The sequence below is a fragment of the Musca vetustissima genome, unplaced genomic scaffold, assembly GCF_032173495.1.
Source record: "Musca vetustissima isolate MV318-11 ecotype Yass unplaced genomic scaffold, APGP_CSIRO_Mvet_v1 utg571, whole genome shotgun sequence".
NCBI classification, from domain to species: domain Eukaryota; kingdom Metazoa; phylum Arthropoda; class Insecta; order Diptera; family Muscidae; genus Musca; species Musca vetustissima.
Genome location: NW_026880836.1, coordinates 210,438 through 233,509, shown reverse-complemented (window position 1 = coordinate 233,509; position 23,072 = coordinate 210,438). Strand labels below are relative to the sequence as shown.

The window sequence follows — 23,072 nt, the reverse complement described above, 5'->3', positions numbered from 1 at the left end:
CCAGGAACCTAAATATTAGCAATTTTCGGGGGAAAATGTTTACCTTCTAGGAATTTCAAAATGGTCATTGCTTTTAAGGGAACCCGTCCCATTCTAATTTTTCAAGATTTTCAATGGGCTGGTAAATCAATACCAATGCTTGTTAAGGTTTGTAACTTTTCACATATATAATTGAAGATTTAAAAGAGAAGAAAAATGGTTTTGTTGATGTTTTTTGTAATTAAAGAAAAGTCTTCATTTTTGATGGCGGGCATGATAACTCCTCACCGGAACATCGGAAACCGAAAATTCCAACGGTGTTAGAAAGAGTTCATGTCTGGCTCTCGTATGAACTAGGATTAACAAAATGGCGGGCCTTTGAAAAAAATATTTTTGAAAAATCGCCGATTTTTGACCAAAAACCAAGTTAAAAAATAAGGAAGATCTTCACCGATTGGCTTTATCCTAGTTCATACAATAGCTATACACTCACAGAGTTTGGAATCGATTGGGTTATTTGTTGTTGAGTTATCGTGCCCGCCATTCACAAATGAGAAAAACGCGTTTAAAGTTTGAGAAGCCTTTTAGCCATCACTTGATTCTGTCACAATAAATCGGCTATATCTTCAAGAGTTCTTGAGATTTTCACTTGAAATTTTGTAGGGACATTCATGAATTAGTGTGGATTCGAATTAAATCAAAACAATTTTTGACCCCGAGAATGGGGGTCACCTTAAGTGGACTTTTACAAATTTCATCATAATTTTATTCCTCCGGATGATAGAGAGTTTACACTCTGGCGGACGAACATGGCTAGATTGTCTTAAAATTTTAACTTATACTATTGTGAAATGAAATTATGTTTAGGCGGGTCGGAAAATGGTGTAGAGTACGAGTGACATACTTTTATTCGAGGAATAGCCATTGCATCTGCCAACTAAAACATGAACCCGATAATAAATTTTCTAACCTTTATTAAAGCTAGGGGAGAAGAACTATTAAACTATTGAAGAATCGGAAAGCAAAAATTTAGGTTTCCCGAACAGTAAAACAGTCTTTTGGTGAAATTTCCACTAATTTGAAGAGTGTCCAGTTAACAGAGACTTGAAAATTAAATTACCGTCAATTATATCTCTTACATCAACCACCACTATTTTTCCGGATTATGTCATCACGAAATGACCCACTGATTATTGAGCGATCACCGCACCAAACTGGCATTTATAATGGATTAGAACATCCAAAACAGTAAAATATAGACCCCGTTGTTGCATTAGGGCTATGTACGATTTTTCCATTCTTGTATATCTTCTGTGCTGGTTTATTTTATTCTCAGAAAATCGGAAATGCCAAATTGAAATTAGAAATCTCATTTAGAATCTATTAATACTCTAAAATGAAGTGTATTATAAAAAAACCCTCTCTAAATCGATGTGGAATTATTAATAGTAGAATATATAATACAAGGAAGCTTTATTTATATATTTTTGGTATAATTCTATTCGAACATCTTGATTTTTTCTCGTCTACAAGTGTTTGTATTATTTGTTGTTATTAAACATATGTATATTAGTTATTTTGTTTGCTGGGTTTATACAATTATCTACCACAATGATTTAACTCACCAACTAACCGAAAAGTGTTGCCTACTTTTAGGCACATGCCAATTATAGAGATGCCAAATGTTGGGAAAAGAAATTCTGAAGATATTTATTTACCAAATCACTTGTTGCTGTAGTCACACAAATTTAATCTTTATTGACTGTTTTGAGAATAGCAAATATGATAAGAACCAGATTTTTTATAGCAAAGACGCCTTTTATTGTCAAAGGTGTAAACAGTGGTTTGTATTGCCTCAAATATTTTGTGGCCCATTACTATTATTGTACCGATTAATTGGTATCATCAGAAACCCAATTTAAAAACAATTATTTCATGTGGAAATATTTCCGTAAATGCAAAAGAATGTAATCCGTCATTTAAAATTATGGAATAAAATGATCGATTTCGATTTTTTTTCAGGGATTTTCGGTTGAAATAGGAATCAATGCAATTTATAAATATTTTCGAGGGGGTGGGTTTATTATAAAATTATTTTTTTAATAACATGCAAACGGATCCAATATCAGGCGAATGGAATATGATATTTCAACCAAACCCTGTACAACTTATTATCTTTACCAACTAAATTCCGAAGTTGTGACCCAGTAGTCCACTCCTTCTGGTACCTCCCACCCAAATGGTCAATATTTTATAAAATGTTATCAACAAACCTCTTTGATAAAAACATCTATATATATAAACCAGTAAGGAAACATCTATATATATAAACCAGTATGATACCCTTCATCACTATGCGTATATTAAACAGGACTATTAACATGAAATTGGATGAAATAATATATGTGATATTTATCTAAATGTTAATCTACCTAGATCTATCCATAAAGTATGTAAATCGACTTCAAACGTTGGACTATGTCTGTACTTCTAGAAAACGCAACTATGTAATTCTATGCTCAATTTTGTACGTTGTGCAAAATTTGATGCCAATCTGACTAACAAGAGGAGTTTGATGCCCAATTTACTTGAAATCGGGCGAAAATATATATGGAAGCTCTATCCAAATATTAAGCGATTTCAACCAAACTTGTCACAGGTTAGGTTATACTAATTTCAGAACGTTTTGTTCCTATTGGTTCCTTGGTGCGTTAATTACTTAAAACCAATCTATAATAAAAGGGAGCTATATCTAAATCTGGACCGATTTTCTCGAAACAAGGCAGACATCACCCCCGTGCCGCCCCCCCTGCGTCCGTCCCTGATGGGAGCTATATCTAAATCTGAACCGATTTTTCCCAATTTCAATAGGGTTCGTCCTTGGGCCGAATAAGTGACCTATGCCAAATTTCATCCAATTCGGATCATAAATGCGACCTGTACTTTGTTTACAATTTAACATGGACAGACAGACAGACGGACGGACATGCATAAATCGACTTAGAAAGTGATTCTATGCAATTCTCAAAAGGAACCATGTGTCTATCTCGTTTCCTTTTGCCTGTTACAAACATATGCACAAAGACATAATACCCTGTACCACAGTGTGGTGAAGGGTGTAAAGAGTGTTAAGTGAGTGACTGACAGATCATCGCCCAGACGAAACGGCGTGTAGGCGTGAGATAAGGCTGGGTTTTTGGAAATTCGAACCAGAAGTGTACGAAAAGTATTAAAATGTACCAAATATGGTACCCTTTGTATTGGACGAACTGATGGAAAGTTAGAAAGATGTACAAAATTGTTTTTGAAAATTCGACCTATAAGTGTACTAAAAATACTAAACACTACTAAGTTTATTTCTAATTGTATAGATATTGAAAGTAGAATCTTGAAATTTTATATAGAATACAGGTTGGGAAGTAATGTTGATATATGGAAATGGTTTATGAAATTCGTACTTATGTGTATAAAAAGTACAAAATGGTACTAAATTTGGTACTATTTGCATTTAGTTGAGTGTATAGGGATGGAATGCTGAAAATAGGAATTGGGATTCCAATTGGAGTACATGATTGAGGTAGCATTTAAAAGTCGTACTTATGTGTACGAAAAGTACTAAATGGTACTAAATTTTGGGCAAGTTGGATTTAGGTGGACGAATAGAGCTGGAGTCTTCAAATTGAGAATTAAAATGAAATGAAATTTGGAATTAAGATTACTGTTGAAGATTGAGCTATAGACACACCTTTGGAAATTTGTATTTATGTGTACGAAAAGTACTAAACGGCACTAAATTTGGTACAATTTGGATTTTGGGTAAACATACAGATCTGAAAAGTTTAAATTTGGACTTACAATTACTATTTAAAAGCAGGTTTGGAATATGGGTACGAAAAGTACAGAATGATATCAAATCTGGTACAATTTAGTTTTTAATGAACATACAGAACTGCAATTTTTAAATTTGGGCTTACGATTACTATTTAAAATCAGGACTGAGTTACTTTGGAAATTTGTACTTATTAGTACAAAAAGTACTAAAGTTGGTACAATTTGAACTTTGGTGGAATAAGGATTATTGTTAGAGTGTAGGATTGATGTAGTTTTAGCAATTCTTATATATGAGTATAAAAATTACTAAATGGTGCTAAATTTGGATTTGGTAAATATATAATTGGAATTCTGATCTATTTTTAATAAGTGTAATGGAAATAAGAACGATATTTCGGAAAATAGTGTTTATGTGTATGAAGAGTACTAAATGATAATAAACATGATATTAGATGTAGGTATAGAAGTGGAATTCAAAACTATAGTACACTTGCATATGAAATATTTCTTTTTTTTGTATTCCCTTTCCGCATACGAAGTAGCGGGCATTTTGCTAGTTTCTTATATAAAGCTAATAATAAAATCTGTGTGTAATTCCTTAGACCTTCGCAAACCATAGGATAGGAGTCGTCGAAAATGTCTATAAAATCGGAGAAATGATCGAAGTTGACCGGCATGTTAGTAGTCGTAACATCGCCCAGGAGCTAAATGTCGACCATAAAACTATTTTAAACCATTTACACAAAGCTGGATTCAAAAAGAAGCTCGATATGTGGGTGCCACACCAATTAACCGGCCGGCCGACGAAAATATCAATAAAATCGGAGAAATAATCGAAGTTCTCCAAACAAGTATAACAAATTCGTTTCCAGTTCGCACGAATTTTGTCAGACATTTGTCTAGTTCAATTACCACTTGGCACTAAGTAGTCATTTATCCAATTTTGTTGTCAAATTGATTTCTTATCGTTGGCATTATCATCTCATAGTCTGTTTGTCTCCAAAAAAGAGCATTTACGTACTTTGGATTATTTTTTTTATCAAAAACATTTCTTATCACTAATCATAAAATCTATGATTCATAATCTGTTATTTCACATACATTTATTTTTGTTTACGTACATAATTCTGAACTTATAACACCTTTTACAGTTCTCTTCACGCTTTAATTTTTTTGCAGATAAATAAACACCGATATTCAAAAACGATAAATCGCCGATTAATTTATTTATATATTAAAAAAATAGAAATTCGTAAAACCCGCTAAAAAGACACGTTGCCGTAGAGAATATAAACAATGAACTAAATAAAAAAACTGTTTTACCAAACAAATTCTCGTATCGGCCGGGAATGATTGGTTGTAGATTTTTTTTGTTCAGTTGTAATCTTATCAAAAGCCAAATGACGACGACATATGGACAAAAGAGGTGATTGCGTTTTGGAGACATTGAAAATAGTGGTAGCGAATAACTGAGGTGTTGATTATTTCATTTCAATTGTAGATTTGTATTGTTATCGAAATGCAAGTAATTTATTGTGGTTTCAGAATTAAATTTCGGCGATAAGAAGAAAAAAAAAAAAAAAAAAAAAAAAAATGACGAAGGTAATGTGGAGAGGTCCTCTATTAAGAACAAATAATAATTTCACTTATGGACTGTCCTCTATTAAGAAAAAATTATAATTTCTCTTATGGACTGTGAACAAGATTTCCTAATTGCCGCGAGAATTTGTATGTGAATATTTTTGGAGCCTATCCAAGCAGAAACCGTGAATTTTTTATTGCATATTTATACCCTTCACCACACTGTGGTACAGGGTATTATGTCTTTGTGCATATGTTTGTAACAGGCAAAAGGAAACGAGATAGACACATGGTTCCTTTTGAGAATATACATAGAATCACTTTTTAAGTCGATTTATGCATGTCCGTCCGTCCGTCCGTCTGTCTGTCTGTGCATGTTAAATTGTAAACAAAGTACAGGTCGCATTTATGATCCGAATTGGATGAAATTTGGCACAGGTCACTTATTCGGCCCAAGGATGAACCCTATTGAAATTGGGAAAAATCGGTTCAGATTTAGATATAGCTCCCATATATATATTTAACCGATTTAATGTTTGGTACAGCGTAATCATTTAGGTCTATATATCTTTGCCATTTGCACGAAATTTGGTATAGCGTATATCATTTAGGTTTCAGTAATGGTGCATGTCGCTATATATCTTTCGATTTGCAAAATTTGGCATAACGTACTGAATTGAGCCTAAAAAGATGTCTGCCAAGTTTCGAGAAAATCGGTCCAGATTTCTATATAGCTCCCATATATAGTTTCGTCCGATTTCATGTAAATGATGCCCCGAAGTCCATATATATCTTTCGATTAGCACGAAATTTGGCACAACGTATTGAATTAAGCCTAGAGTGATGTCTGCCAAGTTTCGAGAAAATCGGTCCAGATTTAGATATAGCTCCCATATATAGTTTCGTCCGATTTCATGTAAATGATGCCCCGAAGTCCCTATATATCTTTCGATTAGCACGAAATTTGGCACAACGTATTGATAAGCCTAGAGTGATGTCCCAAGTATATAGATATAGCTCCCATATATAGTCCGATTTCATGTAAATGGTGCCCCAAAGACCCTATATATCTTTCGATTTGCCCGAAATTTGGCATAACGTACTAAATTGAGCCTAGAATGATGTCTGCCAAGTTTCGTGAAAATCGGTCCAGATTTAGATATAGCTCCCATATATAGTTTCGTCCGATTTCATGTAAATGGTGCACCAAAGTCCCTATATATATTTCCATTTGCACGAAATTTTGCATAACGTACTGAATTGAGCCTAGAATGATGTCTGCCAAGTTTCGTGAAAATTGGTCCAGATTTAGATATAGCTCCCATATATAGTTTCGTCCGATTTCATGTAAATGGTGCACCAAAGTCGTTATATATCTTTCGATTTGCACAAAATTTGGCACAGCGCACTGAATTATGTTTAGAATGATGTGTGCTAAGTTTCGAGGAAATCGGTTCAGATTTAGATATAGCTCCCGTAGATATTTTCCTCCGATTTAAGGTAATTGGTGCACCAAAGTCCCTATATATCTTTCGATTTGCACAAAATTTGGCACAGTGTACTGAATTAAGTCTAGAAAGATGTGTGTTAAATTTCGTACAAATCGGATCAGATTTAGATGTAGCTCTCATATACATATATTTTCGTCCGATTTTTTGTAAATGGTGCACCAAAGTCCTTATATATCCTTCTAGAAATATGTGTGTTAAAATTCGTGAAAATCGGTTCAGATATAGATAGAGCTCCCATATATATTTTTTCGTCCGATTTTATGAAAATGGTGTACCAATGTCCCTATATATCCTTCGATTTGCACGGAATTTGTCATAGCGCACTGAATTAAGTCTAGAACGATGTGTGTTAAATTTCGTGAAAAATCGGTTCAGATTTAGCTCCCATATATATTTTCGTCCGATTTTAAGTAAATGGTTCACTAAAGATCCATAGATTCCCCGATTGACACAACGTACTGAAGATAATATAAATTTATATATGTTAATTCCTTGAAATCGGTTCAGATATAGATATAACATAGCTTCCATATATAATTTGGACTTATTCATGTTAACTGTACACCCAAAAAATCAATGGGTGTCTGATTGAGATTTTTAAGTTGTTAATGTTCCTTCGAAAAGGCGACGTCTGTTAGGATACATATGTGAATATACTCAAATTGGTGAAGGGTATCATATAGTCGGCCCAGTCCGAGTTTACTACTTTCCATTCTGGTTAGAATTATATTCATGGGGTTTTGAATGAATATTTTTAGGGGCCTATCAGAATTATAAGCATGGATTTTTAAAAGATTTTTGAATTTTAAAATAATATTTTTTGAGCCTTTCCGATTTGAAAGCGTGAATTTTTTAAAGAATATTTTTGGGAGCCTTTTCAAACAAAAAGCGTGGATTTTTGTAAAGAATGTTTTGGAGGCATTCCAAACAGAAAACGTGGATTTTTGTAAAGAATGTTTTTGGGTTTCTTCCTTATCAGAAATCGTGATTTTTTCAACAATATTTTTGGGGTCCTTTTCAAACAGAAAGCGTGGCTTTTATAAATAATATTTTGGAGGCATATCCATTCTGAAAGGTTGACTTTTTAGACAATTTTTTTGTGGTGGGTTTTTTAAGAAATGTTTTTAGTTACAGTTTCTCCTTTCAATTTTCTTGTAATCTCAATTATCCACCTCTCACAATAATTTTTTTCCATTCTCTTTTCCTTACATACCATGATGACGCATTAGAACACTATGCTGTGGATTACGTATTATACGTATCTGACGATCCGGATGCTGTGGTTCACCATATTCACCGCCAATATCTTTCGGCAGTTGCCACAATGCGCTGCGCTCCTCCAGATTGTCACGAGGAAAATACAAAGGTGCCAGCACCTCATAGATACCCCGTTCATGGGGACTAACACAGAATATCACCACTTGTGTTGTAAATTTATCCAAAAAACGACGAATTGTTCCTGAAAGAGGAAAGCGGTTGAAATTAGTTTTCTATTCAGATAGAATGGAACTCAAGTGACAAATATATACTTAGAGCAATGTGAGCGGCTAAATCAGCTGGAAAAGATTTCTGATTGGTGCTAATATTGCAAACGGCAATTGTTCGTAAATTCAGTTCTTTGGCTTTACATAAAACATTTCTGTGGAGAAGAAGAGGAGAGCATTATAGTTAATAATTGGAAGAGAGGAGTATAGTGTTTGGACTCACCTATAACAACAATGTAAAGTATTTTCAGCAGCAGTTTTGAATTTCTCCTTAAATGACGGCCCCACTGTGTGTAGAATATATTTGGCGGGTAAATTGTAACCCTTTGTAACGCGTACTTCACCGGTACGGCATTCTGAAATAATATAAAAATTAAAATATTTAATATATAAATAAAATTATTTAAAAATATATAAATATAAAAAATATTTAAAAAAATTTTGAGTGATTATAAGAGAGTTTCTTATTTACTATTTTTGAGGGACTATTGCAGCAGAATTACAAGTTTGGGTTTTTAAATGAATATTTTTAGAGGCCTTATTAGAATTAAAAGCATGGATTTAGAAATGAATATTACAAGCGTGGGTTTTTAAATGAACATTTTTAGGGGCCTTCAGAATTACAGCCCAAGATGTTTTAAATGAATAATTTAGGGGCCTATCAAAATTACAAGCGTAGATTTTAAATAGATATTTTAGGGGTTTATAAGATTTACAAACGTGAATTTTTTAAATGAATAATTTTGGGGTCTATCAGAGCAATAAGTGTACATTTTTAAAGAATATTTTTGGAGGCCAATCACAGCAACACTCGTGAATTTTAAAAGAATATATTTGGGGACCTGTCTAAGCCACAAGCGAGTTTTTTGAAGAATATTTGTGGAGGCCCTGTCACGGCCTTTCATTTAAATAATATTTGTGGGGGTCCTATCAGAGGCCTTTCCGTACGGAAACCGTAGATTTAAAAAAAAAATATTATTGGGCCTTTCCGAACAGAGGCTTTCTAAACAGAAAGCGTGGATTTTTTGAAGTATATTTTTTGGGGCTTTTTTGAGACAAATCAGAAACTCAAACGACATTTATAAATAAAATTTTCTTCGAACCATAACCACGGATATTAAAATTAAAATTTGTGAGAAACTATCAGAGCCATAAGCTTTAGTAACTGTACATAGCAATTGAGGTCATACCCATCAGGATAAGAGGAAAGAGCAACAGCTCACCGGTCATATTCTTCACGTCTCCGGGCCTGATATATGACAAAATATTATTAAAAAATATTATTGGGCCTTTCCGAACAGAAGGTGTGAACATTTTAAAGAATATTTTTAGAGGCTTTCTAAACAGAAAGCGTGGATTTTTGGAAGTATATTTTTGGGGCTTTTTTGAGACAAATCAGAAACTCAAACGCACATTTATAAATAAAATTTTCTTCGAACCATAACCACGGATATTAAAATTAAAATTTGTGAGAGACTATCAGAGCCATAAGCTGTAGTAACTGTACATAGCAATTGAGGTCATACCCATCAGTATAAGAGGAAAGAGCAACAGCTCACCGGTCATATTCTTCATGTCTCCGGGCCTGACATATGACATAATTTTGTCACACATCATTCAATTAGGGTCATACCACCTTCCTATTATCATATCTATAAACAGGCCACTCGACATAGTAATCTCTGAGGGAATTATAATTCATAATAATTATAATTCAACATTAGTCGGTGAGCATGAGCGGTAAAAGGTCCTAGAACTTCTCTAGTGTTACAACATCAGTACCTGATCGGGTAAATTGTGTGCATCGGTTAAGTAGCCCACCTTTGGGCCTATCATCTCTTGTTCATTCTCAATAGGATGAAGAAAAGAGTATTGTGTAGTATGCGATCTCTTCAGGCTGCGGAGAAACCACCATAATTTAAGTTCTGATGTTTCGTCCAGACGAAATATCTATGATAATGTTGAAAAAACTGGATGAATCAGAAGAAAAAACAACTGACCTGAATGTGTCGTTAGCCGACCTAACAGTTCCCGATACCTCGAATATGGGCGGGATGTTCCCGTTACTGAGGTCAGGCGAAGATGCCAGCACTGTTAAATCAAACAAGTCGATTTCACTTTTGTCGACAGTAGACAAGACCCCTGAGGCTTTGCTTCTCCTAATGTTTGGAAAATATTACCCAGATGCTGATTATCAAAGTGAATTTCAGAAGTAGCATAGTCCGATAATAACCTTTTACGATATTTTCACGCATATTACGAAATGACTCAACCAGAAGTGGTCGGATCAAGCTTAGTTGGAAACATTGGCTCGTGAGCTATGCGCCAGTTGTCAGTAGAGTACAGGAAAAAGTCTAAAATCCGTAAATTGAAACAAGTAGTTCTTCAAGGTGAGTTGATATCTTCGGAACCGTTTTACCTTTCTAGTATTCTATGCCCAACTCATGGCAATGAGATTTTAACGTATAGAGTTTTCTATACGAAGCATATGAAAATATTCGGTCACACATCTTACCACATGTACAGCGGAAATGCGGTTACGTTTGAATGTGCAGGACGATGGGTTCATAATTACAACAACTAATTACCCCGATATTGTGGATTCTGTCACATTCGATTCGACTCTATAAGCCATCCACGGACATCACAGCTATATGCGATATGGTCAGGACCATAAAGAAGGTTATCACGACACTAGCCTGCAGAATTGCAGTTCTGATAAAGAAACCTTGTTGCAAATCTAGATTCGTCGGTCTGTGTTAATCTAAGCGACTCCAAGGATATCTCCTCGTGACTCAGTTAAAGATTTGGAATATCGAACCAGAATGCGTGAATTTTTAAATAAAATTTCTAGGGGTTTGTTGAACCAGAATGCGTGGTTTATTTAAAGAATATTTCTAGCGTTATGTCGAACCAGAATGCGTGGATTATTTAAAGAATATTTCTAGGGTTTTGTCGAACCAGAATGCGTGGATCATTTAAAGAATATTTCTAGGGTTCTGTCGAACCAGAATGCGTGGATTATTTAAAGAATATTTCTAGGGTTCTGTCGAACCAGAATGCGTGGATTATTTAAAGAATATTTCTAGGGTTCTGTCGAACCAGAATGCGTGGATTATTTAAAGAATATTTCTAGGGTTCTGTTGAACCAGAATGCGTGGATTATTTAAAGAATATTGCTAGGGATCTGTCAACCAGAATGCGAGGATCGTTTAAAGAATATTTCTAGGGTTCTGTCGAACCAGACTGCGTGAATTATTTAAAGAATATTTCTAGGGTTCTGTCGAACCAGAATGCGTGGATTATTTAAAGAATATTTCTAGGGTTGTGTCGAACCAGAATGCGTGGATTATTTAAAGAATAGTTCAAGGGTTCTGTCGAACCAGAATGCGTGGATTATTTAAAGAATATTTCTAGGGTTCTGTCGAACCAGAATGCGTGGATTATTTAAAGAATATTTCTAGGGTTCTGTCGAACCAGAATGCGTGGATTATTTAAAGAATATTTCTAAGGTTCTGTCGAATCAGAATACGTGGATTATTTAAAGAATATTTCTAGGGTTCTGTCAACCAGAATGTGTGGATTATTTAAAGAATAGTTCAAGGGTTCTGTCGAATCAGAATGTGTGGATCATTTAAAGAATATTTCTGGGATTCTGTCGAACCGGAATGCGTGGATTATTTAAAGAATATTTCTGGGGTTGTGTCGAACCAGAATGCGTGGATTATTTAAAGAATATTTCTAGGGTTCTGTCGAGTCCGAATGTAAGCATTTAAAACAAAATTTGAAGTCAATCCAAAATATTTTAAAGCATATCCTTGGTGTTCTTCCATGATTTCTTAAATAGTTTTTTTTGGGTATATCCAGGCAGGAATTGCAGAGCAATATTTTTGGTGGTCTACCCAGGATTTTTTAAAGGCTATTTTTAAATGGTCTATTCAGGAATATTTTTGGGTAGATTTTCCACAGAATATTTTTGGGGGCTCTGTCTCAGTTATAAGCATATATGTATATCCTCAAATATACTTACCTCTAACATTGTGAGCTAAATCTTCTTTCAATTGATTACCGGCTACACTTAGAATACGATCCGATACTATATTGCTTTCGGTTAAAGTCTCATCGGTTGTATTGGTTATGACGTCCACATCTAGAGAGGCGATATCACCGTCCCTGTAAACAAAAAATATGGAGATTCGAAATGAAAAAGTAAAACTACTTCAATCTAGTCGATTCAATGTCAATTTTAATTAAAACAAACTTTGTTACTTGTATTTTAGAGTCCTCCTCTATATTTGTGTGTGTGTTTGGATGTATCTATTTCCATTATTGGCTAACAAATTCAATTAATTAAAAATCGAAAAAAAGATCACAAAACTTACCAGAGGATAAAACGATTATTGACATCACGGGATATGGGAAAGGGACTGCAGTTGTGACGTGGGCCTCCTATTGTGGAATAATCAGTTATTGGCAGTCTTGTATCTGTTTTGGCTGAACCACCCCAGGTGGGTAAAGTTTCTGGTTTAATTAACTGCATAGATATCACGAAAAAAAGAATAACAAGAAAACAGAACATTCAATTAAAAAAAAAATACAAAAAAATAAAAAAACAATATCGAAACAATTTTTCCAAAGCCTCCGGTGATGGAGAGTCAATTTGGTAAATGTCCTTGCTTGGTTTGAGGCCAAAAGTGTTTTTGTTGTTGTTGTTGTCATTGGATGCTCGGTTTGGTTGGTTGACACTTACACAAAATGTTGAACCCAACGGCTTGAAATCTTCATTTGAATTTGTATCCAGTCGCATGGTGATGCTGCAAAAAAAAATTGGCAAAGGGAGAGAAAGAGAGAAAAAAATATGGTTGTCAGTGAAAAATTAATTGAAATTCAAATGTCAGTTTTCAAAAGTAAATGGTTTTCAGAGTGTGTTTGTGTGTGAACGTTGTCGGTGTTGTTGTTAAAATGTTTTGCAAGTTGTTGCTGGCTTTGAGTTATTTCCAAGAATTTTTGCACGCACGTAAATAACATTGCATCCTCGAATGAAATGCATTTCCCATTCCGTTTCACTGAACCGCACAAACCTCATCTCAATTTCGTTGGTTCGGTAACAGTTTCAGTTTTTTTGCGAGCTAAGTGGTATTTGTGGGTGTCACACTTTTTTTGAAAACTTTTACAAGTTATATTTCCATGAAATTTTGATATTTAATCATGGAAATAAATTTGACAAATATTTCAAATGAAGGAAAATTCAGAATTTAACCCGCTGAGGAGCAGGGGAGGAAACAAAATAAGAAGACATTCAAAGACAAAGTTTAGTTATCCTGAAATTAAAACGGGACCCTAAAACAGTAAATATGTCCATAAAGAAATCTAAACGAAATCCTTGTCTTTTTACCGCTATTACTGTTGTGTTATTTCATCCTTTCAATATGGTCTACGTGGGAGATATTTTGAACTATTTGGACTCCGTAAATTGAAGACCAATATGAGTTGAGACGGCTACACCATCGTGATATTGTGATCTAAAAAATATTTCTAGAGACCTGTCGAATCAGAATTCTTTGAATTTTTAAACAGTATTTCTAGGGGTCTGTCGAATTATAATTTGTGGATTTTTTAAATAACATTTCTAGGAGTACGACGATTCGGAATGTGTGGATTTGTATACCCTATTTTATCTTTATACAGCCCCAAGAGGGTGTAACGTAAATTGAAGCCCAATGTGAATTGAGACGGCTACACCATAGTGATCTTGTGATTAAAAAAATATTTCTAGAGGCCTGTCGAATCAGAATGCTTTGATTTTTTAACAGTATTTCTAGGGGTCTGTCGAATCATAATTTGTGGATTTTTAAATAATATTTCTATTAGTACGACAAATCGGAATGTGTGGATTTTTATACCCTATTTTAACTTTATACAGCCCCAAGAGGGTGTAACAGCCCCAAGAGGGTGTAGATCTGGATATGTGTGTCCGTCTGTCCATTATAATTTGTAAATACGATACAGGCCACAGATATAGGCCAATCTTCAGGAAGGGTCAATGAAGACCCCTATTGCTTTTGGAAAAGATCTGTTAATATTTAAGGGATGAAATGGACCAAAAACATAATTTTTGTCTGATTATCTGGTCGCTCCAGAGACCGCATTTATGGTCCAAACATCGCGAATTTTTACATGGAGAAGGGAATCTGGCAAAAGAATGAGCATACCTGTTTTGATAAAGATCGGTCAATATTTAGCAAGTGAAATGGCCCCTGACTTTTGTGTGAAAAATTACAAAATTTGTATTCTATAGCGAATATATTTACCCCTGAAGGACATAGACCCGAAAATTAATAGAATATTGGTTGATCTTTACATTGATACCAATACTCGGGTGTGGGAGTTACACTTAAATATTTACGGGTGCTTACGTATTCATATATTATTACCACACTAGAGGGCGAAAATATAGCGCTGATGACTTTGACATTCTCCATGAGAATCCAGGTATGGTCAAGGACAACATAACCAACGGTTAAGGGAACCTGCACAAGTAATTAGAAGGGCTGTACAGAATATTAGTAATATTTGTTGATCTCTAGACGGTCTAGAGGGTACAAATATCGCGAAATATTGTCCAAGCTCAGAATATAGAACCAAAAAATTACTATAATTTTTCTCGGTAGCAGCTGCTCTTCTGATGATATCGGTGACGGCAATTCTCCGAGCTGCATCAGTGTGAATACAATTCAAATTCTAAAGGTTTTCTTCTGTAAATTTTCTCTAGATTTTGGACTTCCCTCCTGACATGCCTAGACGAAGGATGCCAATACACCAGGTGTCGATTTGAAGAGCTTCTCCTGTAACACTCAATCAGATATTGCATGGACTACATTTTGTTTGTGTTGTGACGCACAGGAAGGATCTTTGTCTCAGAGTCATGAGACGACAGTTCCTGTTGCTGTTTCATTACGTAGCATTTACGTTGCCGGATCACACTGGACCGGCGTAGGTAGGTTTGTAACATAGTTTCTTTATCGACTTCCTAATTTTGCAGGCTAGTGACTTGAGGAACTACTTCTTGATCCTAACCATATCGCATAATTTACATAAAATCGGAAGAAAATATATATGGGAGCTATATCTAAATCTGGACCGATTTTCCGGAAACTAGACAAACATCAGTCTGGACCTAATTCATTACGCTATGCCAAATTTCGTGCAAATCGAATGATATATAGGGATTTTGGTACACCATTTACATTAAATCGGACGAAAATATATCTGGGAGCTATATCTAAATCTGGACGATTTTCAAGAAACTTACAACACATCAGTCTAGACCTAATTCATTACGCTATGCTAAATTTCGTGCAAATGGAGAGATATATAGGACCCTTGGTACACCACTTACATTAAATCGGACGAAAATATATATGGGAGCTATATCAACATCTGGACCGATTTTCTGGAAACTTGACACACATTAGTCTAGACCTAATTCATTACGCTTTACCAAATTTCGTGCAAATCGATAGATATATGGGGACTTTGGTACACCATTTATATTAAATCGGACGAAAATATATATGGGAGCTATATCGAAATCTGAACCGATTTTCTGGAAACTTGGCACACATCAGAGTAGATCTAAATCACTACGCTGTGCCAAATTTCGTGCGAATCGAAAGATATATATAGGGACTTTGGTACACCATTTTTATTAAATCGGACGAAAATATACATGGGAGCTATATCCAAATCTGAACTGATTTTTCTCAATTTCAATAGGCTTCGTCCTTGGGCCAAATAAGTGTTGCATTGGGAATGGTAAATTAAATATACCACCCACCTTATGCTGAAAGCTATTAAAAATATACATACCTTGTGGAGGATAAACTATGCACATATGTGTGTATATATGTACGTAGATAAACACGTTTTTTACTATAATTAAATTTCAGACAATTTTCCCATCAATTCTCATTTAAATGACATTTAAAAGCCATCATTGCGAAAACAGTCATATTTTCCAATTTGTTTGCATCCCAAAATCACTATAGCTTTATTGGTGGGTGTGATGATTATTGTCGCTATGTATGCATATGTGTGTCCACAAAAAACTGCCCCGAACATTCAGTCTTCATTGTAATTAAGAGAAATGCCATGAACTGCAGCTATTTAAAGCCTGGTTAACATACATGAAATGTTGCATTGCATTGTTGTTGGTGCTGTATGTGTGTGTTTTTGTTGGGTAACCATCCTCCCGGGTCCAATTATGTGTTGCTGTGGTGCTGATGCATCGAAGCACAAGCACATATATCAAGTGAATGAAATATGGGAAAACCAGCCAGTGTAAGAGCGTATAAAGAGCGAACATGGTTGCTGGATTATGTAATTTTTAAAGGGAAGTAACATGGTTTTGTTTTCGCAAATATTTTCTGGTAATTGTCATGAAGGTGAAAAACGCCTAAAAGCATGCAATAATATTTGAATGTTGAACATTTACAAATGTAATAGAACAATTGTAATTTGATCATTAACTTTGAATTGTAATTTGAGGTTCACCTTACAAATTGGGAACCAATTCCTGTTTTTAAGGAGGATTCGATGCAAACCTAGAAATAGAAACACCTCCAACCATCTTCAATGGTTCATGTATTCATAACGACGGACGGATATTAAAAAGTTCGTTTTACGGAGTAGTACTTAACTCAAAATATCCCTGTGGCCAAATGGAATAGGATTGGTCAATACTTACTTACTTAGCTGGCTTGTTACAGAACGGTTGTTCCATAAGCCGAGCTTAAAAAAGATTTCCAAGCGCGTCGGTCTTGTGCGCAAGTCCACCAATTTGGAAGACCACGTTCCAAGACGTTGTTTTCTACTTGGTCTTTTCATCTAATTTGTGGCCTTCCCCTTCTACGGGAACCATCAGTAGGCTCGTTTTTATATGCCTTTTGAGCTGGGTCAGTCTCATTCATCCGCATAACATGGCTTAGCCACCGTAGTCGCTGCAGCTCAATACGACTGATTATGTCGATGTCCGCGTATAAATTGTAAAGCTCGTGGTTCATTCGACGCCGATATTCACCGTCGACGCAGATCGGCCCGTAGATCTTTCGGAGAATTTTTCTCTCAAACACCCCAAGAGCTGCCTCATCTGCTTGCGCAAGTACCCATGCTTCTGATCCATATAATAGCACGGGTAGTATCAGCGTCTTGTAAAGTGTGAGTTTGGTCTGGCGGGACAATAGTAGCATCTGTTGGCCATCACAATCCGTCTCCGAATTTCAAAACTGATGTCATTCGTTTTATTTATGGCGGTGCCAAGGTATATAAAGTCTTTAACTACCTCGAAGCTGTAGTTCTCAAGTTCCACAGTTGGTCTGAGTCTACTGGACGTCTTGAGCGTTGATACCATCAGCTTGGTCTTCTCGCCCACTTTGACAGACTCCTTTTCAATTTTTTCAAAGGTGGCTGTTACCGATCGCAATGTTCGACCCATTATATCGATGCCATCGGCGTAGGCGAGTAACATGTGTTGTTTGGTGTACAGAGTGCCATTTCTGTTCACCTTTGCGTCTTGTATGACCTTTTCCAGTAGGATGTTAAAAAGATCACACGACAAATTGTCACCTTGTCTGAATCCTCGTTCGGTATTGAAGGGCTCCGATAGGTCCTTTCCTACTTTAACTGCTGACCTTGTGCCACTTAAAGTTATCCTGCATAACCGTATTAATTTTGCAGGAATGCCGAACGCAGACATGGCTTTAAACACCTCTAAACGGATAGGGCTGTCGAATGCGGCTTTATAGTCGACAAATAGGTGGTATGTGTCGATGTGTTTTTCGTGGGTCTTTTCCGTAGGGGATGATAGATACCAAGCAACGGCTCTGATTGGCTTTAACATGGCGAAGTCCAGGTTTATCTTGGTCCCTCTTTCATCTCAATTGTGGACACTGACCTGACCCCGCAGTGCCACCGGGGAGCTATTCTCATCACTCGATGAAATAGTGAGCTAATATGTGCCGCGAGTTCACCCATAAGAACTATAAAAAATGGGTTCAGGCGTCGGGTTAGTTGCCCGCACACTCTCGGAAAACCCAACCTACTATGAAAAAAGCTAAGGATTGGTCAATAGCCCTTTAAAAAACACTTGTCTAGAATTTGGTAATGGTTTGATTATATCTATTTTTTAAGTGAAGAGGGCATTTCCAGTGAGGGCACAAATCAATGCTATACAATAGTACCATACCAAGCTATAAAATAGTATATTCTTACATATATATTTTTCAGCACATCACAACTATGCGCATTTTAATACCAAACATAAACTACACTCTAATTAAACTCATCTAAAATCCATGAAAAGTTTTTGCACACTGAAACCATAACCCGGTTCGGAAATTTATTATGCACTCACACTACATAACTTTCTCTCTCTTTCTAAGTAAGCCACTTATAATTTAGTAGTTTTACAATATTCCAATTATATTAAGCCAAATTGTAGTTCAAACATGTTCATGTAAATTTAAATACTAATTGTCTCATGCTTCTACTTCTCCTCCTCCTCCAAAATGCACACACACATATATACGCACGTACATGTTTAAATAATATGCTAATAGAAATTAAATAGCACTTCATGTTACGCATTTTACCCAAAAATAGAGCGGATTATAAAAATTAGTTTGTGTTCGCTGCATGGCATGGTTGTAACAAGCAAAATGAATTATTACAGCATGGAAACGTCAAACATCGTTGTTATCATTGCCACTTGATGTTGTTGGTTGTTCCTGCCGATATTGTTATCGTTCGATGCCAATTTTAGTACTTTTTATTCATGATTTTCATTTTTAGGTATTCCCACTTGATTCTAATCAAAGTTTCCGTAACTGCAACAGCTCGTTAAGCCACAACTCGTTGATGTGCATTCGAAATGAAACAAAAAACTATGGTTGGTTATAAGGATGTTCGATGTGGAGGTGGAGGTTTGGTACAATATGTAACTAATGTGGAGGATATAATTTAATATGGGAATTAAATTTATGTAAAATTTATCGAAGATCCTTTTCTTATAGAAGAGCTGTAGGCATATGGCATGATCCATATTTATGGAAATCTTGAAATATAGAAGGTATTATTTCAAAAGAAGACTTATTAGTGGGTATATCCATGGTAAACCTACATAAGGTTTAATATCTATAGAAGCCATAAATGAATGCTTTTATTTAAAGGAGTCCTGACCTGTAGAAAAGTAGGCCTATAAAAGGTATTTTATTCACCGAAGGCCTATAGAAGGTTTTGTATCTATGAGAGAGCTATCTATAGCAGACCTATAGAAGGTCTTGTATGTATTCCCTCAAAAGGAATACAAAACCAGTAAGGAAAGTTCAAAAGTCGGACGGGGGCGACTATACCCTTCACCACTTTGTGTATATTCAACAGATGAATCCTAACAGACGTCGCATTTTTAAAGGACCAGCAAAATGAAATAGGATCTATAAACATGTCATTCTGCAACCGATACTAAATTTGTCATTTGGTCTGATATAGAAGCTATATCTAAATCTGAACCGATTTCAGGAAACTTAACACACATAATTCTAGACCTAATTCGTTACGCTGTGCCAAATTTCGTGGAAATCGAAAGATATTAAGGAACTTTGGTGCACCATTTACATTAAATCGGATGAAAATATATATGGGAGCTATATCTAAATCTGAATCGATTTTTCCCAATTTTTATAGGGTTCGTCCATGGGCCAAATAAGTGAACTGTGCCAAATTTCATCCAAATCGGATTATAAATGCGACCTGTACTTTGTTCACAAAAATACATGGACTGACGTACGGACATGCGTAAATCGACTTAGAAAGTGATTCTATGCATATTCTCTAAAGGAACCGTGTGTCTATCTCGTTTCCTTTTGCCTGTTACAAACATATGCACAAGGACATAATACCCTGTACCACAGTGTGCTGAAGGGTATAAAAATCCACGCTTTGTTGGTCGTTGAAAACATATTTTTAAAATGCCCACCCCTTTATGGTCTTTAAAAAATTTTTTTAAAACAATCCGCGCCTTACAAGTCTTTTAAAAATTATTTGGGTAATCGTAGAAAAATATTTAGTAAAAAAACTATTTAGTAAAAAATTCACGCCTTGTGGGTCTTTGAAAAAATTAAAAAAAAAATCCTAACTGGAATGGTAACAAATCCGCGACGTTTCGGTCTTTGAAAAAAATCCATGCCCTAGAATACATGAAAAACATATTTAAACCAGTGAGCGGAGCTGTATACACAACTACCGGAGCGGAGCTGTATACACAACTACCACGGAACTTTAACATTCTGCGGATGTATATTCCAAGCCTGGGCAATATTTCTTGACATCTACACCCTGTTGCCCGATTAGAGGTCAACAGCACCTCTTCCGTACACTGACATATTTTCTGTACTCTGTACAATCCTTCTTATTATTTATCCAGATTCCCTTCACCGTGGGTTGTGATGTTCGACTTATAAATGTGGCCTATAGATCGTCTTGAAAAGCCACAAAAAATTAAGTTCTTGGTCCACTTCATCCTAAAATTATTATCTGATCATCACCGAAAATTATAGGCGTTGTCCTTGACCACACCTGGATCCTCATGGAAACTTTCAAAGCGATCATCGCCATATTTCCGCCCTCTAGTGTGGTAATGGGTTACTAAATGATATATGATATATCTAGATCGACTCAGCTAGTCGAGATATGACGATCGGTATACTTAAAGGTGGGTCTAGGACCAATATTTTGCAAACTTTTGGGGCTGCACAAAGCTATAAAACCTTTACAACATAGTTGTGTAGGGTATAAAAATTTGGTAATGGGACAGTGTGGCGTATTATATATGTTTGACATAGTTAATGCGTATACGCTATATAGGACATTAACTATAGTCTACTGTTTAATATTGGCTATAAATTTAGTGTTCCCTGCACTTACAATAAATTTTGCTGCACAATTTATGCAACCATTTAAATTTTATTAAAAAAAAATTCTTTGAAAAAAATCTCCCCCTAAAACATAAATGCAATAAACCTAAATTCCGCTTATTGCCATTAATGTGTATTTCAATATAATGCCCCGAATACAACTTCTTCACATTTATATAACATTCATTGTAAGGGTTTTTTTTTTGATTTTTTTCTGCTCGGAATAAAGAATAAGAAGTCAACCAAATAACCATTTCAATTTTCATATTTGACGGCACAGCCCTGTGGCACAACCATTACACGATATCTATTGAATATTGTTAATATTCAATTCAATATTCTCTTCGCTATTTTCCCATTTATGGTTCGCTACAATACCACAAAAGTTTGCTTTAAGCCTTTTCTTTCGTTTGCATAGAAATAAATGTGCCATAGAAAATATTTCGTATAGCGAAAAAATGCCAAAGAAAGGGAACCATTATTTAAGGGAAAGGTTACTAAAAATAGATATGGGGGAAAATAACTTTTATGTTTCATTAAATCGAACAAGCAAGGACGTTATAAAAAAAACTGACTAAAACTCTTAAGCATTAAACGAAGTGTTTTTTTCTTTTTTTTTTTTGAAGAGTGCTCTAGGCTGACGCATTATCCACCAAAGCTACAAATTTGAAAAGAAAAAAACGAAAGGACGTAAGAAATGTAAGAATAATGTTGGGAATTCAACAGCACTATTGTATATACTTTACGCGCACACCTTACCTCATCGCAGTTCGCCATCATTTCCCCACCAAACCCGAAAGTGTTTCATAGTCTGTTACAGATAAACATGCATTAAGCGCACATTTCATTTACCCCAGGAGATGTTCGCTACAAAGTATTCCCCATTGTGTTGTTCAAAAGAAAGAACGGAAAAAACAACAACAACGACAACAAAGCAGAGAGGAAGGAGCCAAAGGGAATGAGAGCAGAAAGAAAAAACGCATAACAAAACCGGTTGATGTTTTATTACATTGTAAGTACCAGCCTTCGAACAACACACCTCATAGCCAAATGGAATAGCATAGGGACCCAGACATTCACACACACTAACACAGATACCGAGATCAGCACCAATGCCACCTTTCCACGAAGGATAAATGAATGAATTTCGACTATTTATGTTTCGGTGTGTGTGTGTGTGTGTGTGTGTGCGAGTGTGTACGTACATCTGTGAAAATGTGCAAATGAAATGCTATGGTTTTAAGCACCAAGATTCGCATACATATTTTAACACCTTCTGCTTAAGTTCGGGTTTTTCTGTTTAAGTGATATTTTAAAATAGAGTGTTGTGTTACGAAAGCGATAAGAAAGAAAAAATAAAAAAATTCGAAAAGAATTTTTAATTGTAGTTCGTTTAAAATGAAAATTAAAAGGAGGATATTCTTTAAATTCTTTTGTACGAAAATGTTCTTGCCATGATTTACAGAATTCGAATAATAGGAAATTGTTGGATCTCTGTTTTTATACCCTTCACCACACTGTGGTACAGGGTATTATGTCTTTGTGCATATGTTTGTAAAAAAGGACACGAGATAAACACATGGTTCCTTTTGAGAATATGCATAGAATCACTTTTTGAGTCGATTTATGCATGTACTTCGGTCCGTCCGTCCGTCCATGTATTTTTGTGAACAAAGCTCAGGTCGCATTTATGATCAGATTTGGATGAAATTTGGCAC

General features: G+C 35.4%; 1 protein-coding gene across 1 annotated transcript in view; it reads right to left on the bottom strand.

Annotated features, from left to right (window-relative positions):
- The window catches only part of LOC133326700 (protein GDAP2 homolog), a 163,004-nt gene that overhangs the window by 57,329 nt on the left and 82,603 nt on the right, over nt 1-23,072 (bottom strand). Inside the window, exons 2-7 of the mRNA XM_061535317.1 lie at nt 13,137-13,200; nt 12,769-12,920; nt 12,417-12,559; nt 8,610-8,742; nt 8,432-8,541; nt 8,116-8,361 (exon numbers count right to left, since the gene is read on the bottom strand). Of these exons, the coding sequence (XP_061391301.1) occupies nt 8,116-8,361; nt 8,432-8,541; nt 8,610-8,742; nt 12,417-12,559; nt 12,769-12,920; nt 13,137-13,193 (841 nt within the window). The 5' untranslated portion in view covers nt 13,194-13,200. The remainder of the gene's footprint in view (nt 1-8,115; nt 8,362-8,431; nt 8,542-8,609; nt 8,743-12,416; nt 12,560-12,768; nt 12,921-13,136; nt 13,201-23,072) is intronic.